General features: G+C 42.1%; 1 protein-coding gene across 18 annotated transcripts in view; it reads left to right on the top strand.

The window, feature by feature from the left end:
* apold1b (apolipoprotein L domain containing 1b) overlaps positions 1 to 17,825 on the top strand; it is a 103,309-nt gene that overhangs the window by 53,039 nt on the left and 32,445 nt on the right. For 7 of the 18 annotated variants that reach the window (XM_060916947.1, XM_060916941.1, XM_060916939.1 and 4 more), the window contains 15 exons: positions 4,779 to 4,838; positions 6,435 to 6,515; positions 7,311 to 7,370; positions 7,471 to 7,551; positions 8,691 to 8,771; positions 8,905 to 8,985; positions 11,820 to 11,879; positions 11,986 to 12,066; positions 12,195 to 12,275; positions 12,411 to 12,491; positions 12,627 to 12,707; positions 13,972 to 14,031; positions 14,138 to 14,218; positions 14,348 to 14,428; positions 14,565 to 14,645. In XM_060916947.1, the coding sequence (XP_060772930.1) occupies positions 4,791 to 4,838; positions 6,435 to 6,515; positions 7,311 to 7,370; positions 7,471 to 7,551; positions 8,691 to 8,771; positions 8,905 to 8,985; positions 11,820 to 11,879; positions 11,986 to 12,066; positions 12,195 to 12,275; positions 12,411 to 12,491; positions 12,627 to 12,707; positions 13,972 to 14,031; positions 14,138 to 14,218; positions 14,348 to 14,428; positions 14,565 to 14,645 (1,119 nt within the window). In that variant the 5' untranslated portion in view covers positions 4,779 to 4,790. Of the gene's footprint in view, positions 1 to 4,141; positions 4,218 to 4,778; positions 4,839 to 6,434; positions 6,516 to 7,310; positions 7,371 to 7,470; positions 7,552 to 8,690; positions 8,772 to 8,904; positions 8,986 to 11,819; positions 11,880 to 11,985; positions 12,067 to 12,194; positions 12,276 to 12,410; positions 12,492 to 12,626; positions 12,708 to 13,971; positions 14,032 to 14,137; positions 14,219 to 14,347; positions 14,429 to 14,564; positions 14,646 to 17,825 lie in introns of all 18 variants that reach the window. The other 11 variants (XM_060916940.1, XM_060916943.1, XM_060916945.1 and 8 more) reach the window with 7 other exon arrangements.

Raw genomic sequence — 17,825 nt, forward strand, 5'->3', positions numbered from 1 at the left:
AGTTTTTGCCAGGTCAGCTTTTTGCTGTTCAGTCAACACAACTTCCTCATCTGTGTCCAGCCCTGCCTCCAGCTCTGCCACAAAGCCAGCATCCAGAGCTTCCATTCACCTCCATGACTTTCTTGGCTTCTATTGCAAATTTATTGAAACTGTCTCCAAGATCCTTTTCAGCCATGTCTTTACGGTGCATGTCCTGGTTATACTGTTGACCAGATATATATATATGTGTGTGTGTGTGTGTGTGTCCGGGTTCGAGCCCCGTGGCTGGCGAGGGCCTTTCTGTGTGGAGTTTGCATGTTCTCCCCGTGTCCGCGTGGGTTTCCTCCGGGTGCTCCGGTTTCTCCCACAGTCCAAAGACATGCAGGTTAGGTTAACTGGTGACTCTAAATTGACCGTAGGTGTGAATGTGAGTGTGAATGGTTGTCTGTGTCTATGTGTCAGCCCTGTGATGACCTGGTGACTTGTCCAGGGTGTACCCCACCTTTCGCCCATAGTCAGCTGGGATAGGCTCCAGCTTGCCTGCGACCCTGTAGAACAGGATAAAGTGGCTAGAGATAATGAGATGAGATATATATTAGTGTGTGTGTGTGTGTGTAAACCTCAATTCCAAAAAAGTTGGGACACTGTAAACTGTAAATAAAAACAGAATGTAATGATTTGCAAATCTTTTTGCTCAGTCAACAGTCATCTCTCATTTTCCTTGTGGGATTTTCTCATCTTCTGGCCCTTTTTTGCCAAGAAGTCCAGGATCATCAGCACATCCTTTTTGTGTTTGGGTTTCTGTTTCAGACGCAATCAATACATCATCTATATACTTGATAATGACAGATGATGTTTCTGGAGCTTCTCTGAGATGATAGTGGAGTGCCATGTGATGCACTATAGGGCTGTGTTGAAGACTTTGAGGTAATCTGGTCCAGGTGTGGGCGGCACGGTGGTGTAGTGGTTAGCGCTGTCGCCTCACAACAAGAAGGTCCTGGGTTCGAGCCCCGGGGCCGGCGAGGGCCTTTCTGTGTGGAGTTTGCATGTTCTCCCCGTGTCCGCGTGGGTTTCCTCCGGGTGCTCCGGTTTCCCCCACAGTCCAAAGACATGCAGGTTAGGTTAACTGGTGACTCGAAATTGACCGTAGGTGTGAATGTGAATGGTTGTCTGTGTCTATGTGTCAGCCCTGTGATGACCTGGCGACTTGTCCAGGGTGTACCCCGCCTTTCGCCCGTAGTCAGCTGGGATAGGCTCCAGCTTGCCTGCGACCCTGTAGAAGGATAAAGCGGCTAGAGATAATGAGATGAGATGAGATGGTCCAGGTGTACTGTGTTCCATTCACTGTGAAAGCTTGCCATGGCCTAAGCTCTTCAGCTAGTGGCACTGACCAAAAGCCATTTGCCATATCAATCACAGTAAACCACTGATGTTCTGGCTTGAGAACATTGAACAAAGTTGAAATGTCTGCCCCCAATGACTTTTTTGTTTCATCAGTGTGTTGATTTGACGATGCAGTAGTTCACTGTGAGCCTCTGTTTACCCAAGGCTTTCTTCACTGGGAACATGGGACTGTTAGACACACTGAGTCTTCACCAGAATGCCTCTGTTTTCCAATCGTTGAATGATTTCAAAGGAAACTATCCATTGCTGTTTCACTGGTCATCTGCTCAAAGCTGAATTAGTGCTAGCAGGGGCCTGAGAGAAGGGAGGATCCCCCCCCCCCCAAACAAACATGTGCATCAGCATGATTGTCAATCCATTCTTTTAATGCTGTCCGTACAGCGTCTAGGTTTTGTTTGTCTTTACCTATGGCTTCATCCAAGGCTCTTGTGAGTGTGGCTTGCTCATGTGGAGTCATTAAGGCATTCAAAATCATTACGCCATCATATGGATGCAGGGTATAAATACAGCTGAGATGATGAAATTTGTACCAGGTTTTCATCCCATCTTCTCTGGGATGTTTCGTGTGTTTACTCCACTTGTCAATATTAGTAAAAGCATGTACCTTATGTTGATGAATCAATACTGTGGCTCTTGTTCTTGACTTTAATGGCCTTAACTGGGCTGTTTCTTCACTCTCTGAATCATTAGAGCTTTCACTCTCATTCATCGGAGTGTTTTTTTTAAAATTGCAGTTTGCTTTTTTCACCTCTAGGGGGTGAGTGTGGTTAGACTGACTTCATCTTGAAGCCAGGCATTACATTGGACTGTGCATGAGCATTTGGAGCGGAGGGAGTGGCAGAAGCGTTTCTCAGATTTTTCTTCATTCTTTTCGATAATTTCTGTTCTAGCTCATCCGCTCTAGCTTTAGACCAATAAAGCTTTGACTCCACATCAGTTTTAGATTCAAGCGGTCACTTTAAATTGGCTAAATTGGTTTTTGACTTAAACAGCCGTTGTTTAAGATTTGCATTTTGCTTAACTTCATATACAGTTCTCTCGCCCCTCTCCCCCCCCCCCCCCCCCCCCCCCCCCCCATGTGTCTGGACAGTTTCATTCATAGCGGACAGATGGTTCTCATAATCTTTGAATCTTCTATCCATTTCAGATTTCATCTGAATCTCCTTGCGCTTTTGAACATGTGACAGTCCCCAAAGCTCACTTGAGCTGTTTCTGCTTGTCACAAGTTCAAGTCAAGTCAACTTTATTGTCAAATATGCTATACATGCTCGACATACAGCACAGATGAAATTTCAGTCCTGTCTGACCCACGGTGCAAACAGGCAATGCAATAAATTAAAAATAGAATAATTGAAAAAACAAACAATATAAACAGTATAAACACTCTAGATAAGAACTAGACATGGACTAAACACACACACGCGCACACACACACACACACGTAAATTGGTGCAAATAAACAGTCAAGGGCACTTGAGGTATAGCAGGTAAACATGAAATAAGCAGTATAAACAATAAACAAATGGCTGTTAAGGTGGGGTAGTGCGGAATAGTGCAAATGAGTGAGGTAAATTGAAATGTGCAGTCCCTGAGTTCAGTGTGTTAATGAATGTTGAGAGTGTGTGTGTGTGTGTGTGTTTTGGGGGGGGGACTGTGAGGGTGACATGTCAGATGCTGAAGGGGGGGCAGGGGTGTGTGTGAGCAGAATCTATGGCAGGAGCCAGAGGGGGGAGGAGTGGCAGAACAGGGAGGTAGTTGAGCCTCCTGACCGCCTGGTGAAAGAAACTGTTCTTGAGCCTTCTGGTTTTGGCCTGGAGACTCCGCAGTCTCCTCCCTGATGGCAACAGACTGAAGAGGCTGTAAGATGGGTGGGTGGGGTCACCTGCAATCCTGATGGCTTTGCGGGTGAGGCGGGCGTTATAAATATCCATTAGAGAAGGGAGAGAGACACCAATGATCCTCTCAGCTGCTCTCACGATGCACTGCAGAGTCTTGCAGCAGGACACGGTGCAGGCGCCGTACCACATGGTGATGCAGCTGGTCAGGATGTTCTCGATGGTGCCTCTGTAGAATGTGTGCATGATGGGAGCCGGGACTCTTGCTCTCCTCAGTTTGTGGAGGAAGTACAGATGCTGTTGGGCTTTTGTTTTGTCATATGCTTTTTTTTAACAACTTCCATGCACCACAATAATTTGTGAGCTATGCCGCGCTTCTGAGCTACCTCTTTTTCCACTTGCATCAATTCTTTGGGTTTGTCAGTAATGTCATGGAATTCTTTCGCCACATCAGCCTTGCTGATTGAGCTGTTAGGCTCAACATTAAATTTTTTTCTGCCATGGCTCTTTTAATCAGTTCACAAATTCACAAAACGCTTTAGACATCTTCACTTGCACACAAAGAGCATGGAATAGAACAGGACGTAAACCAGACAAAAGCGTGTAGACACATTTTAAATACTTCTGCAGGAATTCATGTTAAGGCCTTCTTCTGTGCTTCTGAGCTCTTCAGACATACCCAGCTTCCTTCAGAGCATTACACAACTGCCTCGTGTGTAAATATAATCCAATATACGCCTTGCAGTGTCACTTACAAATTCAACACTTCAGCAAACAAACATCCACATTCAACATTGCCAAAGCCAGATCCACACAGAATCTTCACCAGGAAGCATTCCACTTAAGATTTTTCCTTTGCATGCAGTATAACCATCCACAAAAACTTGCTTGCAAACTTTATTTTGCCTGATTCCACTTTGCAGGTTACTTTGGATATGCCTGAGGCATTAAATCTTGCACATAAGGAGATAAGGAGGATTGACGGCTTTCCTCCATGAGGCATGTTTTTTTTTTTTTTTTTCCCATTGAAAAACACTCACTGGATCTCAGTCATATCCTGCCCACTATGCCAGTCATTAGACTGTGAACTAAATTTTCTGGTTTCCCCTTCAATAAACATGCAAACAGGCACAGACTTGGAAGAAAAGTAAAAGGTTTTATTGAAACTTTGTGGTGTACATACACGTGTGGTCCGCTTTCTGAGTGCTAGAGACACTCTTACTTCTCTCACACCTTCCCATAACCAAAAAAAAAAACAAACCCTCATTCTCATAACTCCCAAGTTATCACGAAGATAAAGATGTTACTGTGGGCATATTTGAATATACACACACTATCCTTCACATACAGAGATCTAAGAAAACCCTCTTAACCATTCTTCATCTGTTATTTGAAAATAGTAAAGTAAGCATAAATTACCTTGACATGAACATCACAACACCCCATGGTTATTTTAGTCCTAGAACAGTATGACCCCAATTGAACCATGAAAGATAAATTTAACTGAAAAAATGCAGTAGCTTCATTTTGCTAATTTATTTGTAAATCATGTGATTGCAGAACGCTGCTATAATGAGTGGATTTATTCAGAAGGTCAACCCAAGTAAATCAGCCTTAAAGGTAATACACTCACATACGTATACAGTGGTGCTTGAAAGTTTCTGAACCCTTTAAAATTTTCTATATTTCTGCATAAATATGACCTAAAACATCAGGTTTTCACACAAGTCCTAAAAGTAGATAAAAAGAACCCACTTAAACAAATGAGACAAAAATATTATACTTGGTCATTTATTTATTGAGGAAAATTATCCAATATTGCATATCTGTGAGTGGCAAAAGTATGTAAACCTTTGCTTTCAGTATCTGGTGTGACCCCCTTGTGCAGAGGTAACTGCAACTAAATGTTTATGGTAACTGTTGATCAGTCCTGCACACTGGCTTGGAGGAAATTTAGCCCATTCCTCTGTACAGAACAGCTTCAACTCTGGGATGTTGGTGGGTTTCCTCACATGAACTGCTCGCTTCAGGTCCTTCCACAACATTTCGATTGGATTAAGGTCAGAACTTTGACTTGGCCATTCCAAAACATTATTCTTCTTTAACCATTCTTTGGTAGAACAACTTGTGTGCTTAGGGTCGTTGTCTTGCTGCATGACCCACCTTCTCTTGAGATTCAGTTCATGGACAGATGTCCTGACATTTTTCCTTTAGAATTTGCTGGTATGATTCACAATTCATTGTTCCATCAATGATGGTAAGCCGTCCTGGCTCAAATGCAGCAAAACAGGCCCAAACCATGATACTACCACCACCATGGTTCACAGATGCGATAAGGTTCTTATGCTGGAATGCAGTGTTTTCCTTTCTCCAAATATAATGCTTCTCATTTAAACCAGAAAGTTCTATTTTGGTCTCATCCGTCCACAAAACATTTTTCCAATAGCCTTCTGGCTTGTCCACGTGATCTTCAGCAAACTGCAGATGAACAGCAATGTTCTTTTTGTAGAGCCGTGACTTTCTCCTTGCAACCCTGCCATGCACACTATTGTTCCGTGTTCTCCTGATGGTGGACTCATGAACATTAATATTAGCCAATGTAAGAGAGGTCTTCAGTTGCTTAGAAGTTACCCTGGGGTCCTTTGTGACCTTGCCAACTATTACACACCTTGCTCTTGGAGTGATCTTGGTTGGTTGACCACTCCTGGGGAGGGTAACAATGGTCTTGAATTTCCTCCATTTGTACACACTGTGACTGTGGATTGGTAGAGTCCAAACTCTTTAGACATGGTTTTGTAACCTTTTCCAGCCTAATGAGCATCAACAACGCTTTTTCTGAGGTCCTCAGAAATCTCCTTTGTTTGTGCCATGATACACTTCCAGAAACATGTGTTGTGAAGATCAGACTTTGATAGATCCCTGTTCTTTAAATAAAACAGGCTGCCCACTCACTCCTGATTGTCATCCCATTGACTGAAAACAGCTGATTCTAATTTCACCTTCAAATTAACTGCTAATCCTAGAGGTTCACATACTTTTGTCACACACAGATGTGTGTGTTTTAGTTAATATTTCTGCAGAAATATAGAAAAGTCTAAAGGGTTCACAAACTTTCAAGCACCACTGTAAATTGATCTCCTCCTTATTGGAAACAAATGTCCCTATGATGATAGGAATATATGGGAATTTATTGAACAAGTGTATGGCATTGTACAGGGTTCCAGTTCTTCTAAATCAAGCAGTAAGGCTTCCCTGATTGACACCAGTGAAGATGATCAACCCACAAAACACAAACAGGTGAGTTTCAGGCCTGATTTAAAGAGGTATTGGGTTTGAGACTCTAGAAATTGATCTCTTTGTGGGGGAAAAAATGCCGCCATGATAGTAATACATGGAGATTTTAATAATGTGAGGGGGAAAATCATTCAAAATAAAATCCTTAAAGTAGCTCATTGTTTTCCTTTTATGCACGGAGGTTCACAACTTTAATTTCTCGGGATCCATTGGCAGAAAACACATTATAAGTAATGAAAACTCTATAAATCATTTTTATGGTGAAGCTTTCTGTAAGCAAATGTGTATTTTTAATATTTATTTTAAAAATCTCCAGTGTCAATGTTTTCTGTCAATGGAAAGTCTTCAGAACACTGGAGGTTTTGCTTTACAAACAAATTTTAAAGGAGAGGGAAAAAAGAGAGGCTTAAGAAGGAACGACTATTTATAGTTGCTGTAAGAACTACCTTGACTCACAGATATAACTATAAATGGTTAAAAGCACATCACTCAATCAATAATTGTTGGCAAATTGCTAAGGTTTAAGGATAACAAAACACTTCAGGATGTGCTGTTATTGGAAAATAATAAAGTAAATATAACTTTCCTTCACACTAACATCACACCACACCAGGTCTTTTTAATCCTTTAACAACATGACCCCAAATGATTTATTTACACAATATTAACACACCTGTTGCTGAAATAATATGCATATGCACTCTGTGTTTTAGTGCATAGAACTGTGCAATACAGATATAACCAAATAAATGCAGTTGCTTCATTTTGCTAATTTATTTGTAAATCATGTGATTGCAGAACCCTGCTATCATGAGTGGATTTATTCAGAAGGTCAAGCCATTTAAATCATCCTCAAAGGTAACACACTCACATATTTGCATTCTAGTGAGATTAAACAGGTGGGAAGGAGCAGATTTTTGTTAACATCTATCTTAAATGTATATGTATGACACTGCAGTGTTCCAGTACATCTGAATCAAGCAGTAAGTCTTCTCTGACTGACACCAATGGAGATGATAAACCCACAAAACACGAAGAGGTGAGTTTCAGATTTGATGAAGACAACTGGTGTGTGTGTGACAGCATAAATTGATCTCCTTATTGGAAACAAATGCCCTCATGATGATGGGTGTTAGGTTTTCTTCTGTCTGTACCGAAGGAGGTTGAATTGACAAATTATGATCTAGGAATGTAGACTTCTGCTGTCTAGAAGGTTCTGCCTTACGGATATGCGGGAGATTTGTACTTCACAGATCGATCTGGGAGCAAACAGTCACTGATGCAGACACCGCTGCTCAGAAATGTTTCTCATTTTATTGTCGGACAAACACAAGTATCTGTCTCCCGTTGAGAGTACGCTGTGTGCCTTTTGGCTGTCACTTCTCACCTTAACTTTTTATTTTTCTTTTCCCCCCCGTTAAGAGCATATCCACACAGTATATGGCAGTTTTAGAAAATATGTGGTTGAGTAAGACTCAACGAACATCTTATTCCCTAGAAACACTTGAACAAATCAGACGGATCAAATCAAAGTCTCTTCCAGTCAACTCTAGGGAATACCATAGGACAATTTATACGATCAACGTATGTGTGCGATTGGGAACAAATGGACATAGCTGCTCAGAGATGTTTCTCAGTTTATTGTAGGGCAAAGCTGAGTCTATACTCACATTCAAGAGTGTGTTATAGCTATATGAATGGATGATGATGGTGATTTTAATTGACGAAGCCAAGTTATCTATGTACAACGTAAATGGGTGATAAAGCATTACATCACTGGTTTAGAGTACATGACTGTATGAAAGAAGATTGACATTATGTAACATGGCATCACCCATCAGGATCATAGTCTTATGAAAAGAAGAAAGACATTACTGGTAAACATAACGTTCATTAAGCAGAGAGCAGACTGTGTGAGCGATGATAAATCTCAAGGATTTAAATAACCAAAACAAGTAGCAATCAGAACAGCCTGTACCAGTTGCAAGCATGCCAAACATATATTTCTATAAGTAGGAATATATGGGAATTTATTGAACAAATGTGTATGGGATTGCACAGGGTTCCAGTTCTTCTAAATCAAGCAGGAAATATTTTGTATTCTAGTTAGATTAAACAGTTGTTAAGTGGCAGATTTGTGTTCACATCTATCGTAAATGGACATGTATGACATTGCAGTGTTCCAGTACATATGAATCAAGCGGTAAGTCTTCCCTGATTGACACCAGTGGAGATGATGAACTCACAAAACACAAAGAGGTGAGTTCCAGAGTTGATGAACAAAACTATTGTATGTGAGATGGTAGACATTAATCTCTTTGGAGGAAACAAATATCCCCATGATGATGGGAATATATAGGAAGTTAGTGAATAAGTGTATGGCATTGTACAGGGTTCCAGTTCTTCTAAATCAAGCAGCAAGTCTTCTCTGATTGACACCAGTGGAGATGATAAACCCACAAAGCACAAACAGGTGAGTTTCAGGCCTGATGTAAAGAACTATTGGGTTTGAGACGACAAAAATTGATCTTTGTGGGAACAAAATGTCCCCATGATGATAGGAATACATCAGGGTTTTCATAATGTGGTGGTGGGGGGGAGGAACTCTTCAAAATAAGATCCCTAAAGTAGCATATTGTTTTTCATTTTATGCACTGAAGTTCACTACTTTAATTTCTCAGGATCCATTGGCAGGTCCAGACTCTCGTTCCTCACTCTTGCACAAAAGAAAATGTGTTAAGTTATGAAAACTGCAACCCATTGTTATGGTGAAGCTTTCTGTAAGGAGATGTGTATTTTTAATATTTATGTTAGGAGTCTCCAGTTTCAGTGTTTTCTGCCAAGGGAAAATCTTCAGAACACTGGGTATTTTGCTTTACAAACAAATTTTAAGGAAGAGAAAAAAAAAGAGACTTGAGAAGGAACGACTGTTTACATTTTGCTATAGGAACTACCTTGACTCTCAAATCTACAGTGGTGCTTGAAAGTTTGTGAACCCTTTAGAATTTTCGATATTTCTGCAAAAATATGACCTAAAACAACATCAGATTTTCACACGAGTCCTAAAAGTAGATAGAGAACCCCGTTAAACAAATGAGACAAAAATATTATACTTGGTCATTTATTTATTGAGGAAAATGATTCAATATTACATACGTGTGTGGCAAAAGTATGTGAACCGCTAGGATTTGCAGTTAATTTGAAGGTGAAATTAGAGTCAGGTGTTTTCAATCAATGGGATGAAAATCAGGTGTGAGTGGGGCACCCCATCTTATTTAAAGAACAGGGATCTATCAAAGCCTGATCTTCACCACACATGTTTGTGGAAATGTATCATGGCATGAACAAAGGAGATTTCTGAGGACCTCAGAAAAAGCGTTGTTGATGCTCATCAGGCTGGAAAAAGGTTACAAAGCTATCTCTAAAGAGTTTGGACTCCACCAATCCACAGTCACACAGATTGTCTACAAATGGAGGACATTCAAGACCATTGTTACCCTCCCCAGGAGTGTTCGACCAACAAAGATCACTCCAAGAGCAATGCATGTACAGGTAATAGTCGGCGAGGTCACAAAGGACCCCAGGGTAACTTCTAAGCAACTGAAGGCCTCGCTCACATTGGCTAATGTTGATGAGTTCACCATCAGGAGAACACTGAACAACAATGGTGTGCATGGCAGGGTTGCAAGGAGAAAGCCACTGCTCTACAAAAAGAACATTGCTGCTCGTCTGCAGTTTGCTAAAGATCACATGGACAAGCCAGAAGGCTATTGGAAAACTGTTTTGTGGATGGGTGAGACCAAAATGGAACTTTTTGGTTTAAATGAGAAGCGTTATGTTTGGAGAAAGGAAAACATCGCATTCCAGCATAAGAACCTGATCCCATCTATGAAACGTGGTGGTGGTGGTATCATGGTTTGGGCCTGTTTTGCTGCATCTGGGCCAGGATGGCTTGCCATCATTGATGGAACAATGAATTCTGAATTATACCAGTGAATTCTAAAGGAAAATGTCAGGGCATCTGTCCATGAACTGAATCTCAAGAGAAGGTTGGTCATGCAGCAAGACAATGACTCTAAGCACACAAGTTGTTTGACCAAAGAATGGTTAAAGAAGAATAAAGTTAAAGATTTGGAATGGCCAAGTCAATGCCCTGACCTTAATCCAATGGAAATGTTGTGGAAGGACCTGAAGCGAGCAGTTCATGTGAGGAAACCCACCAATATCCCAGAGTTGAAGCTGTTCTGTACGGTGGAATGGACTAAAATTTCTCCAAGCCAGTGTGCAGGACTGATCAACAGTTACCGGAAATGTTTAGTTGCACTTATTGCTGCACAAGGGGATCACACCAGATAATGAAAGCAAAGGTTCACATACTTTTGCCACTCACAGATATGTAATATTGGATAATTTTCCTCAATAAATAAATGACCAAGTATAATATTTTTGTCTCATTTGTTTAACTGGATTCTCTTTATCTACTTTTAGGACTTGTGTGAAAATCTGATGATGTTTTAGGTCATATTTATGCAGAAATATAGAAAATTCTAAAGGGTTCACAAACTTTTCAAGCACCACTGTAACTATAAATGGTTAAAAGCAGACCACTCAATCAATAATTGCAGTTCTTGGCAAATTGCTAAGGTTTAAGGGTAACAAAACAATTCAGGATGTGCTGTTCTTGGAAAATAATAAAGTAAACATCTTTCTACATGGACATCACACCACCCCAGGTGCGCTTTTTTTTTCTTTGTTATTCTTATGACCCCAAGTGATTTATTCACATATTAACACCCATCTGGTGCTGAAATAATATGCAGCTGGACTTGGTGTTTTAGTGTATAGAACTGTGCAAGACAGATCTCATCTCATTATCTCTAGCCGCTTTATCCTGTTCTACAGGGTCGCAGGCAAGCTGGAGCCCATCTCAGCTGACTACGGGCGAAAGGCAGGGTACACCCTGGACAAGTCGCCAGGTCATCACAGGGCTGACACATAGACACAGACAACCATTCACACTCACATTCACACCTACGGTCAATTTAGAGTCACCAGTTAGCCTAACCTGCATGTCTTTGGACTGTGGGGAAAACCGGAGCACCCGGAGGAAACCCACGCGGACACGGGGAGAACATGCAAACTCCACACAGAAAGGCCCTCGCCGGCCATGGGGCTCGAAACCGGACCTTCTTGCTGTGAGGCGACAGCGCTAACCACTACACCACCATGCCGCCTGCAAGACAGATATAACCAAATAAATGCAGTTGCTTCATTTTGCTAATTTATTTGTAAATCATGTGATTGCAGAACCCTGCTATCATGAGTGGATTTATTCAGAAGGTCAATCCATTGAAATCATCCTCAAAGGTAACACACTCTCAGATGTTCATTTCTATTTGAGTGAGATTAAACAGTTGTGAAATGGCAGATTTGTGTTAACATCTATCTGGAATGTACATGTATGATATTGCAGTGTTCCAGTACACCTGAATCAAGCCCTAAGTCTTCGCACACTGGCAACAATGAAGATGATAAACCCACAAAACATGAACAGGTGAGTTTCAGACTTGATGAAGACAACTGTTGTTTGAGACAGCACAAATTGATCTCTTTGTGGGGAAACAAATGTTCCCATGATTATGGGAATATGTTGAACAAATGTATATGTATGGGATTGTACAGGGTTCTACTTCTTCTAAATCAAGCAGTAAGTCTTCCCTGATTGACACCAGTGGAGGTGATAAACCCACACAACACGAAGAGGTGAGTTTCAGACTTGAAGACAACTGTTGTGTGAGAGACAACATTAATTGATCTCTTTGTGGAAACAAATGTCCCCATGATTATGGGAATATATGGGAATTTGTTAAACAAATGTATATCTATGGCATTGTACAGGGTTCTACTTCTTCTAAATCAAGCAGCAAGTCTTCCCTGATTGACACCAGTGGAGATGATAAACCCACACAACACGAAGAGGTGAGTTTCAGACTTGAAGACAACTGTTGTGTGTGAGACAACATTAATTGATCTCTTTGTGGAAACAAATGTCCCCATGATGATAGGAATATATGGGAATTTATTGAACAGATGTATATGTATGGCATTGTGCAGGGTTCCAGTTCTTCTGTATCAGGCAGTATGTCTTCCCTGATTGACACCAGTGGAGATGATAAACCCACAAAGCACAAACGGGTGAGTTTCAGGCCTGATGTAAAGAACTATTGGGTTTGAGACTCCAGAAATTGATCTGTTTGTGGGAACAAAATGTCCCCTTGATGATAGGAATACATCAGGGTTTTCATAATGTGGTGTGGGGGAACCCTTCAAAATAAGATCCCTAAAGTAGCATATTGATTTTCTTTTATGCACAGAGGTTCACTGGTTTAATTTCTCAGGATCCATTGGTAGGTCCAGACTCTCATTCCTCACTCTTGCACAAAAGAAAATGCATTCTAAGTAATGAAAACTGTAACCCATTGTTATGGTGAAGCTTTCTGTAAGGAAATGTGTGGAGACTCCTAACAAATAATTTAAAAACAGTTTCAATGTTTACTGCCAAGGTAAAGTCTTCAGAACACTGGAGGTTTTGCTTTACGAACACATTTTAAGGAAGAGGAAAAAGAGAGGCTTGAGAAGGAATGACTGTTTATAGTTTCTGTAAGAACTACCACTCACAGATATAACTATAAATGGTTAAAAGCACATCACTCATTAAGCAATAATTGCAATGGTTGGCAAATTGCTAAGGTTTAAGGGTAACAAAACTGCAGGATGTGCTGTTATTGGAAAGTAATAAAGTAAACATAACTTTTCTTCACATGGACATCACACAATCTCAGGTGGTTTTTCTTTTTTTTTTAAATAAATCCTTTAACAACATGACCCGGGCAGCACGGTGGTGTAGTGGTTAGCGCTGTCGCCTCACAGCAAGAAAGTCCGGGTTCGAGCCCCGTGGGCGGCAAGGGCCTTTCTGTGTGGAGTTTGCATGTTCTCCCCGTGTCCGCGTGGGTTTCCTCCGGGTGCTCCGGTTTCCCCCACAGTCCAAAAACATGCAGGGTAGGTTAACTGGTGACTCTAAATTGACCGTAGGTGTGAATGTGAGTGTGAATGGTTGTCTGTGTCTGTGTCAGCCCTGTGATGACCTGGCGACTTGTCCAGGGTGTACCCCGCCTTTCGCCTGTAGTCAGCTGGGATAGGCTCCAGCTTGCCTGCGACCCTGTAGAACAGGATAAAGCGGCTACAGATAATGAGAGAGAGAGAGAGAGAGAGAGAGAGATGAACAACATGACCCCAAATGGTTTATTTACACAATATTAACACACCTCTGCTGCTGAAATACATATGGATCTGGATTCAGTGTTTTAGTGCATATAACTATGCAAGTTAGATATAACCAAAAAAAAAAAAGAAGCAAAAAAGCAGTAGGTTCATTTTGCTAATTTATTTGTGATTGCAGAACCCTGCTAAAATAAGTGAATTTATTCAGAAGGTCAACCCATTTAAATCATCCTCAAAGGTAACACAATCACAGATGTTCATTTCTATTTGAGTGAGATTAAACAGTTGTGAAATGGCAGATTTGTGTTAACATCTATCTTAAATGGACATGTATGATATTGCAGTGTTCCAGTACACCTGAATCAAACACTAAGTCTTCGCACACTGGCAACAATGAAGATGATAAACCCACAAAACATGAACAGGTGAGTTTCAGACTTGATGAAGACAACTGTTATGTGTGCGGCAGCATAAATTGATCTGTTTGTGGGAAACAAATGTCCCCATGATTATGGGAATTTATTGAATAAAAGTATATGTATGGCATTGTACAGGGTTCCAGTTCTTCTAAATCAGGCAGTATGTCTTCCCTGATTGACACCAGTGGAGATGATAAACCCACAAAACATGAACAGGTGATTTTCAGACTTGAAGACAACTGTTGTGTGTGCGACAGCATAAATTGATCTCTTTGTGGGAAACAAATATCCCCATGATTATTGGAATATATGGGAATTTATTGAACAGATGTATACGTATGGCATTATGCAGGGTTCCAGTTCTTCTGTATCAGGCAGCATGTCTTCCCTGATTGACACCAGTGGAGATGATAAACCCACAAAGCACAAACAGGTGAGTTTCAGGCCTGATGTAAAGAACTATTGGGTTTGAGACTCCAGAAATTGATCTCTTTGTGGGAACAAAATGTCCCCATGATGATAGGAATACATCAGGGTTCTCATAATGTGGTGTGGGGGGAACACTTCAAAATAAGATCCCTAAAGTAGCATATTGATTTTCTTTTATGCACAGAGGTTCACTACTTTAATTTCTCAGGATCCACTGGCAGGTCCAGACTCTCATTCCTCACTCTTGCACAAAAGAAAATGCATTCTAAGTAATGAAAACTGTAACCCATTGTTATGGTGAAGCTTTCTGTAAGGAAATGTGTGGAGACTCCTAACAAATATTAAAAACAGTTTCAATGTTTACTGCCAAGGTAAGGTCTTCAGAACACTGGAGATTTTGCTTTACAAACAAATTTTAAGGAAGAGGAAAGAGACGCTTGAGAAGGAACGACTGTTTATAGTTTCTACAACCCCGATTCCAAAAAGTTGGGACAAAGTACAAATTGTAAATGTGACAGTTTGTATGGGTGGGTGGAGCACAGAAGGACGGTAGGCCAGAACTGAGTTCCAAAAACTCTTTTTATTTGCACTTTTCAGTACTAATACACTCTCCCAGCCACACACATACAAACACAAGTCATCTGGTGCAGGAGAGAGCCCCCTCTGCTCTTGCTCTCTCTCCTTAAATAGGGCATGGTCAATGGGGAAGACACACAAACACAGGTTAACTGACAACAGGTGCAGTGATTCTGCCACTTACCTTCCCTGACTCCGCCCTCCGGTCACAGACTGACGCTTGCCCACGCCCCCGCTGCCACATACCCCCACCGCCCGATAGGCTAGGCGGCCGTCCGGACTGCAGCCGACACCCCACCCCCCCACCCCCCGACGGGAGAGGAAGTCCGCCACGACTATCTGCGCCCCTGGCCTGTGGATCACCTTGAAGTTAAAGGGTTGGAGTGCCAGATACCAACAGGTGATCCGCGCGTTGGCATCCTTCATGCTGTGGAGCCACTGGAGGGACGCGTGGTCTGAACAGAGGGTGAAAGGGCATCCCAGCAGGTAGTAACGGAGGGCGAGGACCGCCCACTTAATTGCTAAGCACTCTTTTCCAATGGTGCTGTAGCGCCCCTCATGCACAAACAGCTTTCTACTGATGTACAACACTGGGCGGTCCTCCCCCTCCACCTCCTGGGACAAAACCGCCCCCAGCCCTCTGTCCGACGCATCCGTCTGTAACACAAAGGGGAGAGAAAAGTCAGGGGAGTGTAAAAGTGGCCCCCCACACAGTGCAGCCTTTACCTCAGAAAAAAGCCTGCTGGCATTGCTCCGTCCACTGGACCGGATCTGGTGCTCCCTTTTTAGTCAGATCAGTCAGCGGGCTGGTGACGTCTGAATAATTAGGTATAAATCTACGATAATAGCCAGCCAGTTCAGGAACTGTCTCACCCCCTTTTTGGTCTTGGGTCTCGGGCAGGCTGCAATTGCTGCTGTCTTGTTAATTTGGGGACCCACCTGCCCGTTGCCCAAGTGGAAGCCCAGATACCGTACTTCCACCCGCCCAATCGCACACTTCTTTGGGTTGGCTGTGAGACCCGCTCGCCTCAGCGACCTAAGGACGGCCCTCAGATGTTTGAGGTGCCTCAGCCAGTCATTACTATAGATAATGATGTCATCAAGGTAGGCGGCCTTATAGGTGGCATGGGGGCGGAGGACCCTATCCATCAGCCGCTGCAACGTAGCGGGCGCCCCAAACAGCCCAAAAGGACTGTTAAAAACAGAATGCAGTAATTTACAAATCTCAAAAACTGATATTGTATTCATAATAGAACATAGACAACATATCAAATGTCGAAAGTGAGACATTTTGAAATTTCATGCTAAATATTGGCTCATTTGAAATTTCATGACAGCAACACATCTCAAAAAAGTTGGGACAGGGGCAATAAGAGGCTGGAAAAGTTAAAGGTACAAAAAAGGAACAGCTGGAGGACCAAATTGCAACTCATTAGGTCAGTTGGCAATAGGTCATTAACATGACTGGGTATAAAAAGAGCATCTTGGAGTGGCAGCAGCTCTCAGAAGTAAAGATGGGAAGAGGATCACCAGTCCCCCTAACTCTGCACAGACAAATAGTGGAGCAATATCAGAAAGGAGTTCGACAGTGTAAAATTGCAAAGAGTTTGAACATATCATATACAGTGCATCATATCATCAAAAGATTCAGAGAATCTGGAAGAATCTCTGTGCGTAAGGGTCAAGGCCGGAAAACCATACTGGGTGCCCATGATCTTTGGGCCCTTAGACGGCACTGCATCACATACAGGCATGCTTCTGTATTGGAAATCACAAAATGGGCTCAGGAATATTTCCAGAGATCATTATCTGTGAACACAATTCACCGTGCCATCCGCCGTTGCCAGCTAAAACTCTATAGTTCAAAAAAGAATCCGTATCTAAACATGATCCAAAAGCGCAGACATCTTCTCTGGGCCAAGGCTCATTTAAAATGGACTGTGGCAAATTGGAAAACTATTCTGTGGTCAGAGAAATCAAAATTTGAAGTTCTTTATGGAAATCAGGGACGCCTTGTCATTCGGATTAAAGAGGAGAAGGACGACCCAAGTTATCAGCGCTCAGTTCAGAAGCCTGCATCTCTGATGGTATGGGGTTGCATTAGTGCATGTGGCATGGGCAGCTTACACATCTGGAAAGACACCATCAATGCTGAAAGGTATATCCAGGTTCTAGAGCAACATATGCTCCCATCCAGACCACATTTCTTTCAGGGAAGACCTTGCATTTTCCAACATGACAATGCCAAACCACATACTGCATCAATTACAGCATCATGGCTGCGTAGAAGAAGGGTCCGGGTACTGAACTGGCCAGCCTGCAGTCCAGATCTTTCACCCATAGAAAACATTTGGTGCATCATAAAACGGAAGATACGACAAAAAAGACCTAAGACAGTTGAGCAACTAGAATCCTACTGTGGTATTGGACTAGGTGGGTAGAGCACAGAAGCACGCCAGGCCAGAACTGAGTTCTCAATGAACTATTTATTTTTAACAATATGTGTGGCTTTTCAGCTCATTCACTCATTTCCCAGCCACACACACAAGTGTTCTGGTTGGGGAGAGCTCCCTTTCTCTGCTCTCCTCTCCTTTTAAAGGGCATGGTC

The sequence above is a fragment of the Neoarius graeffei genome, chromosome 3 (genome assembly GCF_027579695.1).
Source record: "Neoarius graeffei isolate fNeoGra1 chromosome 3, fNeoGra1.pri, whole genome shotgun sequence".
NCBI classification, from domain to species: domain Eukaryota; kingdom Metazoa; phylum Chordata; class Actinopteri; order Siluriformes; family Ariidae; genus Neoarius; species Neoarius graeffei.